A 10,375-nucleotide genomic window follows, 5' to 3' on the forward strand; every position below is an offset into this window, starting at 1 on the left:
TTCTCCTTATTTAATTTTAGGGACGTTAGGTTTATAAACAATGATCATTCGCATGTAGAGAATGCCCAAAACTTTATCATTATCAAATCACACACCTCAGAGGCATGAAAAAACTTAAACTTTTAATCTAAAATGTCTTGTGAAAAGATAGGAGTGAGACAAGAATTCAAATAAGTCATGTCAAGGGGATCCTGTTAAGAGAAACCAATTTATAAACAAAATGTAGCAATTAGAGTCTGGGCCATGGACTACCAGTGATAGCCTTTGTGTGTATACTAGGTTCTTGCCCTAGTATAAATTACTGGTCTAACATGGCGGGAGGCCAAAGCAGGAATGCCTACCACTTCCTGCTGCTTCTTCAGCCCTAATTGCAGCTCCCTGTTTGCACACACAGAGAATTCCAATCACTTCCTCCCACATCATCAATATCTGCTCATGCACCACTTTGGATCAGAGGTCATAGAACCCTCTGCCTCTCTGCATCTAGTCAAAGGAGACAGCCCGGCTGCCATGGGTCATGTGCTCCTTTCCACGTCCTCAGCTCAATAAACATATTTGTTTTGTACTTTTGCTTCTCCATTGCACCAGAATACTCTAACAAAGTGAATGCTCCATAACTGTGTCCCATTGTTTTTCTCCTAGTCACACCAACTCCATGGAACCCGAGAATAAAACACAAGCTTTCAAATTTTTTCTTCTTGGAATTTCAGAGGACTCCAGCTTACAGCCCTTCCTCTTTGGACTATTTCTGTTTATGTACCTGGTCACGGTGCTTGGGAACCTGCTCATCATCTTGGCCACAATCACAGACCCCCGCCTACACACCCCCATGTATTTGTTCCTCTCTAACCTGTCCTTTGCAGACATCTGTTTCACTTCTACCAGCGTCCCGAAGATGCTGGTGAACATTCACACACAAAGCAAGGTCATCCCCTACGAAGGCTGCATCACCCAGGTGTACTTTTCCATAGTCTTTGGGGTTTTGGACAATTTCCTCTTAGCTGTGATGGCCTATGACCGCTTGGTGGCCATCTGTCACCCCCTGCAGTACATGGTAATCATGAACTGCAGACTCTGTGGTTTGCTGGTCCTGGGGTGCTGGATCACCAGTGCCTTAAATTCCTTGTTACAAACCTTAATGGCATTGAGGCTGTCTTTCTGTGCAGATGTGGAGATCCCACACTTTGTGTGTGAGCTTAATCAGCTGATGCTTCTCGCCTGCTCTGACACCTTTGCTAATGACATGGTGATCTACCTTTCAGCCATGCTGCTGGGCGGTGGTCCCCTGGCTGGCATCCTCTACTCTTATGCTAAGATAGTTTCTGCCATCCGTGCCATCTCCTCTGCTGGGGGCAAGTACAAGGCATTTTCCACCTGTGCGTCTCACCTGTCTGTGGTCTCCTTATTTTATTGTACACTTCTGGGCGTCTACCTTAGTTCCTCAGTTACCCAAAACTTACAGGCGACTGCGAGAGCGTCAGTCCTGTACATCATGGTGACTCCCATGCTGAACCCTTTCATCTACAGTCTGAGGAATAAGGACATAGTGGGAGGGCTGAGAAGACTCTTCAGAGCGAAGCCATGAAAGGTTCATTGAAGAAGGCGCGTCACGGACACTAAGCCTCAGCTGCAGACATCCCTTTCAATCCGACTCTGAAGTGGAGCTTTCTGTTAACATTGATTTACAGAAAGTGTGATTTTTGAATTCCCCTATGGAATGTAACCTCCTCGTGAATCTTTTTGCTTTCTTGTCATCTAATATCTTCCCTCTCTGAACTTTCTCTTATTCCAGTGCTTTTTCTAAAGTGATTGGAAGGTTGGCATTAGTCTCATAGGATGATGCACTAGATCCTCCTATGGAAAAACAACAAACTATTTACAGAAGAAACTCAGAGATGACAGACTGTAAACGTTCTGCCACGGTTCCTTTTGATTAGCTATTGTTAGCCTTTTTATTGGTGCTGCAAATGTCAAAGTACTGGTGGTTTTGTATTTGATCACAGGATCCTGTTATTCACTTCAGCAAACACTTTTATTTAGTTTTGTTTTCACACTGCCTCTTATATTCCTGGGCACAACGTGAAATGGAAAAGAATAAGAAATAAGAAAGAAAACAGCAAACAAAAGGTGGAAAAGAGATATGACTTTACCATTTGTATATCTGGGCTGGTGAGTTTGTAGAGATGTGGTTTGTAAGGTGATTTGGGGGTACAGGGAGAAAGAAAGAAGATCATTAAAACTGAGGATTGAGAGAAGCTATGATTACACCAGAATCAATTAATACGTTGCTAGAAATCTTCTATTTGAATACTCTATACATATTTTTTGGTGAAGGTTAACACGGAAGATACTCTTTAAACCAGAGAACTGATTTATTACCATTTATCTTTTGGCATATACAAACATAACCCATTTACTTTACAGATGAAAAAGGAGAACAAAAACAAAAACAAAGTGAAAAAGAAAAAAATCAAGGCACGTGCCTACAATAATGCAGAAACTCAGGAGACTTCCCAGTCCTATGGACACTGCAGTCACGACTGGACCAGTCACAACTGTGGGAACTGAGCTGGGATCCACTGCGTGTGAGTTAAGGGAACTGGGAAGGTCGACCAGTTGCCCCGTATGATTTAGTTCCCCTCCTTCCCACAGAACACAGGAGCTTGGACCACTGAAACTATTTCTAGTTCCCTCTGCAGACAGTGCTGTGCCTGGTTTCAGCCGCCCTCTGATGGGCATCACTACCTAGAGGCATTTAGCTTTTGTTTTGTGACTGGGCACCTTCACACAGGGGAGCTGAAGGAGAGCAGCCTTCCCACTGTTCTCGGAAGGCTCTCCTTGATCTCCTGTCCTCCCTCGGGGTTATCTCCTTGATCTGTTGTCCATCCCTCGGGATGGACAGGAACCTGCTGGACATCTTCCTCACTGTACCCCTTGTATCCGACTCTTCACATATGCTGAGCTCATGCCCACCAGTCTGTGCACCCAGTGGTGCCAAGGGTTCCCAAAGCTATGGCACTTTTGGCTGGTGGTGCCTCTGAATGGTGGGCAGCAGGCTGGCTGTCGCAGTGGCCTAGAAGTCACCAATATTTGAGTGACCAAGGAGAGAGGGTCTACTCTGGTGCTGCTCTGGTGTCTTTTCTCCTCCCCCAAATCACACTGGTCACCACAACTCTCCCCCCTCTAACCTACTTGGTAACTGTGATAGTTTTTATTTTTTCTCAAAGGGTTGCTGATCCTAGCCTGGTCACTTCTCTCCAAATTATTCACGGGTTTTAAATTTCTCTAATCTTCTGAATATCTCACTGACCAGGATCCTTCTCCAGTGACAAGGGGAATAGAACAAGTGGGTCCTAGGGAGAGGCTCCAAGTTCTCACAGTGGTGAGCTCCTAACCTCAGAGGATTAGATCCCCTCCAAGATGGTGCTCCAAGATGGCACTCCAAGATGGTGCTCCAAGATGGCGCTCAGTGGAACTGGGATACAAGCAGAACCAGGATCAAGATGTTCCATGTCTAAGTACCCTTGCTATTGGGATTCGTCTTGGGGGTGTCTCCTTCAGGTTGCCTCTTACTGCTTGCATTTGTTTGCCCTTGTTTCAGAGTAGCTGTAACTCCCTGGGCTCATCTCCCCAACGTCCTGTGAGAACTGTGGTCTCTGGTCAGCCATGATGGAATTCCTCACATATTTCCTTGTCAGAGAAGCATGTGAGACATAGGCAAAATACCCCAAAACACAGAAATAATATGAAGAATCAACAAAGGGACCACAAAATATTTTTAAATTATTGAATTGAAGAGATTATCCAATCAAGAGAAAATCTTTGCTAGTGACTCTTTTGATGGAGGACTAATATCTAGAATATAAAGAACTTTAAAAACTAATATCAATAGGAGGCTGGGGATTTACCTCAGTGGCATAAGCCCCTGCGTAGAAAACATGAGGTCCTGAGTTCGATCCCTGTTACCCCCCTCAAAGAAGAAAAAAAACCCAAACAGCCATGAAGTAATAAACTCCACACTAACTAGGCAAATGAACTGAATAGATATTTCTCAAAATAAGAAATTCAAGTGACCAGAAAATATGTGAAAGTATTTAATATATCAAGTTATTAGTGAAATAAAAATTAAAACCACAAAGAGACTGCATTATTAACTCTGGTTAGAATAACTACCACCAAGAACACAAAAAATCAATGAATTCTGGCCAGGATTTAGTGGGAAAATAGAGAAAAGAATCCTCCTAGATTGTTAATAGGGAATGTAAACTATGCAAGTAAGTATGGAGAATCCTCAAAAGTGTACTAAACACTAAAAAGACTACACTTTTCAAAAGACTAAATAGAAATAAAATTTGACTCAGTTATACTTTCTGGGGTTATTTCTGATAAAAGAAAGGACTGGATAGATAGGTAGATGGCCATATTTATAGTAGAAAAATCACAATAATTAAGCTGTGGAAACAGTCTAGATGCCTGTCAGCAAAAGTAGTTTTTATTTAATTTCCAAGAACTTTTAGATATTGGTCTGTCTTTTTCTTGTTGATGCACAGTTTGAGACCATGCTTCGTACAATTTCCATCATTTCAAATTTAGTCATGTTTTTATCACTCAAAATGTGTCCGCTGTTACTGAATTTTCTACGTGTTTTGCCATTTGAGGATTAAGTGGTTTTTAGATGGTAGCGAGACTCAGCCTCAGTCAGTGGCTCTGTCTGCTGATGGACGGTGCTGCCCTGTAACCATACTCTGGGGATTTCTCCCCTGCTTGATCTGTCAATTATTGATGGGCTTTTAAATTTCTAAGAATCATCATAAATTTGTGTTTTACCCATGCTTGCCTGTCAATTCTTGTCTCACATACTTTGATGGTGAAGAGGAAATGGGTTACGGAGTTACTGTCTTACCGTGAACCTTTCACTTAACAGTTACGATGTCCTCCTTTATCCCTGAAACATTTTTTTTGGTCTGATATTGACTTTCTGGAACATTAATATAGTTACTCTGTCTTTTAAAATTGTGCCCCTTTTATCCAGAGGATTTATATTCCAAGATCCTCCCACTGCCCAGGTTCTGAAACCACAGAGAATGTGAAAGCCTCCATGTAGCATTTAATACGCACAGAAAACCATTCATGACCTCATTTAAATAACTCACTTTTGGGTTTCATGTTTGTCCATCCAGATTGCCAGCATCTCCAGTCTTGTGCTTTGGAGCCATTACTAAGTAAATAAAAACTACTTGAATAGATCCACTTGGGAGCTCGATTTGGTAATGGCAGTTTGGTTTAGTATCTAAAGAATTATAAATAGACTTCTGGGAGAACATGGTGAACAGATAGCAGCAGTTATGGAGGCTCTCTGAAAGACCCAGCTTAGAATTCAGGAATGGTGCGGAGTAAGGAATCATAAGCAAGTGGAGATATGCCCTGCTGACCCAAGAATGAACTGGGCTGAGAGAAACCAACTGGTGCTATAACAGGAACAGAAAAACCTCAGTGTGGAAGCTGGAGCCCACGCCATTGGAAGTCGCGATTTGGGTTTCCTGCCCCCGCCGCTGCTGCATCTACATCCGCTCGGCAGGGAGAGAGATGAGCAAAAGCTCTGAGAACGGGAATTGGTGAACGGAGTTGAAAGCAGGACAGGCGGGGAGCTGCGCATTGACCTGCAGTGAGTGAGAGAAACTGGGACTCTTCCACGGTCTAGGAGACTCCAACAGCTGACATTCTGGGACCAGGCCGACTTGCAGGAGCAGGGCGCTGCAGTGACTTCAGTCACATATCCCCCTCTCAAGCAGGATTGGTGAGCAGTGCCTAGCCTACGTGACACTGTTGGCTGAGACCCATTAGGCTAGCACAGCCCAGGTCCCAGCCCTTGAAGGTAGATTGACCTGGAGGGACAGGCCCCCCATAGGCTGCCTGGTCTGCAACTTCCTGGTGCGCTGCGGTGGGCAGGAACACCTAGCCGGCACAACTCAATCAGAGTGTGGCCAACAGCGAAGGAAGCTGGGCCTCCTATATATGCTTGCATATATAAGGAACAAAGAATATGGGAAGAGGGAGCAACAAGAAAGGCTCCTCGGCCCCCAATCCTGAGAAACAGGCAATAGCAGACACAGCACCAATAGACATAAAGCGCTATCTCCAGAGACTCATAGACAAGTTCAGGAATGAAGTTATTAATGACCTGAAGCTAGACATAAGCAGAATAGCTAGAGAAATACTAAGCACCACCCAAGAAAAAACAGATGGTGGAATGGAAGAACAGAAAAAGAGGGGAGAATTGTTTGATGGAGAAAATAGAGAAAGCATAGAATACGTGAAGCAGGTTCAAAGAGATTACCAGGAAACTAAAAACTCTATCGAAAACTGGCATAACAGCTTAAAAGAAACTAAGGACAGATTATCTGAACTGGAGGGAAGATTTGTAATATGGGAGAATGAAATGAAAAACTTACAAATAACAAAGAAACAAACAGCAATAATACAAAGACTAGAAGATGATAAAAGAATCTATAACTTAAGAATTAAGAACATAAAAGAATAGGGACACAAACAAATGAACTACAAAAGCTACTCACAGAAATAATCCAGGAGAATTTTCCTAATTTAGCAAAAGGTAAAGATATTCAGCTGTATGAAGCATACAGGACCCCAGCCATCTACAACCCAAACAGAGCAACACCCAGGCATATAATAATTAAAATTCCAGAAATCCAACACAAGAACAGAATATTAAAAGCCATCAGAGACAAGAAACAGATCACTTACAAGGGAACACCCATCAGAATTACAGCAGATTTCTCTGCACAAACCATCAAATCATGAAGAGCATGGGGGGAAATAATTCAAGCTTTGAAAGATAATAATCTCCAGCTAAGATTGATATATCCTGCACAACTATCCCTGGAAATTGATGGAAAAACAAGGTGCTTCCAGGATAAAGAGGAACTAGGGGAATATGCAACCACCAATTCAACTCTACGGAGAATACTGCAGGATAGTCTAAAAAAGAAAAATATGAAGAATCCAGAAATAGTGGCAGAGAGGCCACAATGAATGGAGTAGAAAACAAAATGAAGAAGACAAACTGACAACTAATGACAGAAAAAGAGCTCAACAGAAATGAGGCAGAGAAGATTGGATGATAGGAACAGCTATTTTGGAAAAAATGACATCTTAATAGGTAATACTGATTTAGTATCATCTTGTTGTGAAGTCTCATCAAGCTTTTATTCTTCTGTCTCCATTGGTCTAAATAGGTTGTATCTTATTGGATTTTATTAAGTATGATAATATAAGCAAAAACTTTTATAGACAAGGAATTATACAGAAACCGTTGTTCATTTTCTGTTAGTTGATTATAAATACCCTGTAATACTGTCATTCTCTTAAATGGTTTTACATTGTTTTGATATATTTGATGCTACAGTATATGAAGTTATGCTCAAAGATTTCAGGGAAAGAGACAATATGGTAGCTACTTTTATGTCAGGATTACCTTGTGGTGAAACACTATTCTGCTTAAATGGTTATGTTTTGATCTGTGCTGTTTTGCTATTATGCCCTCTTTTATCTCAATCTCCATTTTATTATTTACTTTTTTATTTTTATCCTTTTAATTAAGGGAAAAATAAATTAAAAAATAGCAGGATATACTATAGTAACCCACTTTGACTTTCCATTATCTTGATTTAAAGCCCTGTATTGCTCTCACCATCTTGTTTTTGACTGATGTCCCTCTATTCTGTTTTGCTTGATAGTACCAGGTTCAAAAGTTTAGGCAACAGCTGTGAAGATAGTGGGATTCATTATGATGCCCATTCTGGTTGACTGTTGTCTACTTTTGAAGGCCTATAATGTCTCCAATGTTTTGGTTTTGTCGGTTTTGTTCTTTACTGTTTTGTTCAATTTTATTATAACTGATGATATAGGCAATTCTATCAGAGATAGCGGGAGGCATTATGGTGACCATTGTTGATCAACTTGTATTATGCTTTTACATTATCTATTATATCCACCCTTTTGATTTGACTGACTCTGTTCTGTTATGTCACATTTGGTTCTACTCTCTTCCAAAAAAGTAATAAGAACTGTGGGAGCAACAAAACCCAAAATATGTAATTGTCATTGTACAAAAGAGAGGAAAAGAAAGTGCTCTAACGATATAACTGCGTGTATGTTTAAGTGTATAAGATAGAAAATGATATTACTGAGTTTTGTTGGATCATTGAACAGAACTGTTTGCAGTCTCACTATTGGAGTGTCTACTTTATAAGCTTTAATTTTGTAACTTGAACAATTATTTCTAAGATGACAATATGTAATCCATTAACTAGTGAATTCCTACTGTTTATTTTTTTCTGTAAATCTGTATAACTTGTACCCTTTTGCTGCTTTTTTTCTTTTTCTCCTTAAATAAAATTTTTTTAAAAAGAATTATAAATAATATTTCCAAGAAATAGAAACACAAGGAGGAGAATTGAATGTGCTTGAGGGGAAAATAAATTTAATAATCTCAAATGGTCCCTAAGAGTCGGCAAGGAAGGAAAAGCTTTCTTGATTCTGGTGGTATAACCATCAACACTGAATTCTCTTAATTTTCAGGAAATGTCAGAAAAGAGCAAAGACTAATTTATCCAAAAGACCAAAGCAGTGGTGTATATATAATATTAAGATATGAGAAATCAAATACCCTAAATAAAAATAATGGAAGATGTTGTAGGCAGGGGGTGCAGGGATAACAATCACAGGACACAGAACTTATAATGCTATTTTATGATGATCACCCAGAGTTAAATACAAGAAAGTGCAGGAAATCTGTCCACAACACTAAAGACCCAGAATATTCAGCCAAGGGCCTGGGGCCCACAGCAATGTCCTGCATGAGTCCAGCTGAAGACCCAGAGCCCATGACAATGCCTCCCACGAGAAGAGCTGGAGGTCCAGAGCCCACAAGAAGGACTTATGCCAGTACCTTTTACAGATCCGTGCTGGGAAGGCTCAAAGGTCAACAGTGGAAGCCAAAAAGTCTATGCCAGTGAAGGAGCTGTGCTGATAGGTTGAAGGTTCTACACTGGAGCCGAGAAGTCATGCTCAAAATAATGATCAGGACTGTCCTGAAAAGCATCATAGCTGTCCTCAGCAACAGTCAGGTCCCGAGCTCCTCTGATGATGAGGACAGTCAAGTACGTGCCAGGAAGCCAGTGTGTGGACGAGTTCATCCTGGAGATTAAACAGCACACATCTTCCCCTCTAGAGCCAGGAAGTGATGCTCCATGTAAGGACCAGAGCTCCCCCAAAGTAGAACACAGCCACCCTCACCAACAAGGTCCTGAGCTCCTCCGATGATAATGGCTAAATTCATATTGGGGAAGCCAGCACAATGAGCTCCTCCAGGAGAACCAGCGGCTCAAACAGCATCATTCAGGAGAACCCACAACGCCCAGCTCTTCCTCTCCTTGTCTTTTTTATGCTGGCAACTTTCCTCAGCTGGGCCATCTACGCTCAGCACCGTGCTGATTTAATCCAGCTGGTGTTAAGTTGCCTACCAGTTCTTAATCCATAAAAGAAGAGCATGAAAAACCTTCAAATGGAGAATTGCAAAAATGGAATGTACACAGTCTAATAACTGACATCTTTTCATGCTTGAGAGCATTCTATAAGATTTTGGGTTTTGCTTATTCTGCATTTATTCAATATTTATTTTTCTCTGTTGCTTTTTGTATAGTACCCAACTGCATGGATCAGTCCATTTTCTCCTACTTCTTGTATGGAGTCCTTTGAATTCTTGGGTTTTGAACATCTTATTATATTTTATTGTCCTGCATTTTATCCATTTGTAAGTTTTGCATCTTTTTCAGTCATAATTTGCAGGCATTTTTATCATTTGACTAATGTTGATTTCATTTTCCATTAGCACATGTGGTCATTTGTATCTTTTATTTATTTTTTTTTATTTTAAAAAAAGATTAAAATAAAAGAGGACATAACAAAGCAGGTCAGAACAATTTAACCAACATAGTGTTTCACCACAGATAACCTGACATAATAGTAGTTACCATAGTGTCTCTTTCCTTGAAATATTTGAGTATAACTTTGTATACTATAGTATCAAACATAAAACAACAGTGTAAAACCATTCAAGGGAATGAAACTATTACATAGTATTCAGAACTAACAGAAAATGAACAATGGTTACTATATTATCTCATTGTCCATAAAAATTTTGTTTATACTATCACATATAATAAAACCCAATAAGATACAACATGATAAAACCGATGGAGACAGAAGAACAAAAGCTTGATGGGACTTCAAAACAATATGATATTAAGTCAGCACTAGCTATTATAATGTCTTGTTTTCTTCAAATGGGCTG

The 10,375-nt window shown here is 40.5% G+C and overlaps 1 protein-coding gene across 1 annotated transcript; it reads left to right on the top strand.

Annotated features, from left to right (window-relative positions):
* The first annotated feature begins 655 nt into the window (after window positions 1-655).
* On the top strand, window positions 656-1,585 carry LOC106028578 (olfactory receptor 7A40-like). The gene has a single exon (XM_023566746.2). It carries the CDS (start codon window positions 656-658, stop codon window positions 1,583-1,585), a length of 930 nt encoding a protein of 309 aa, XP_023422514.2.
* Window positions 1,586-10,375: the final 8,790 nt, after the last annotated feature.

Source organism: Cavia porcellus, unplaced genomic scaffold (genome assembly GCF_034190915.1).
Source record: "Cavia porcellus strain 051 isolate PalLab524CR breed Dunkin Hartley unplaced genomic scaffold, mCavPor4.1 scaffold_17, whole genome shotgun sequence".
In the NCBI taxonomy this organism is placed as follows: domain Eukaryota; kingdom Metazoa; phylum Chordata; class Mammalia; order Rodentia; family Caviidae; genus Cavia; species Cavia porcellus.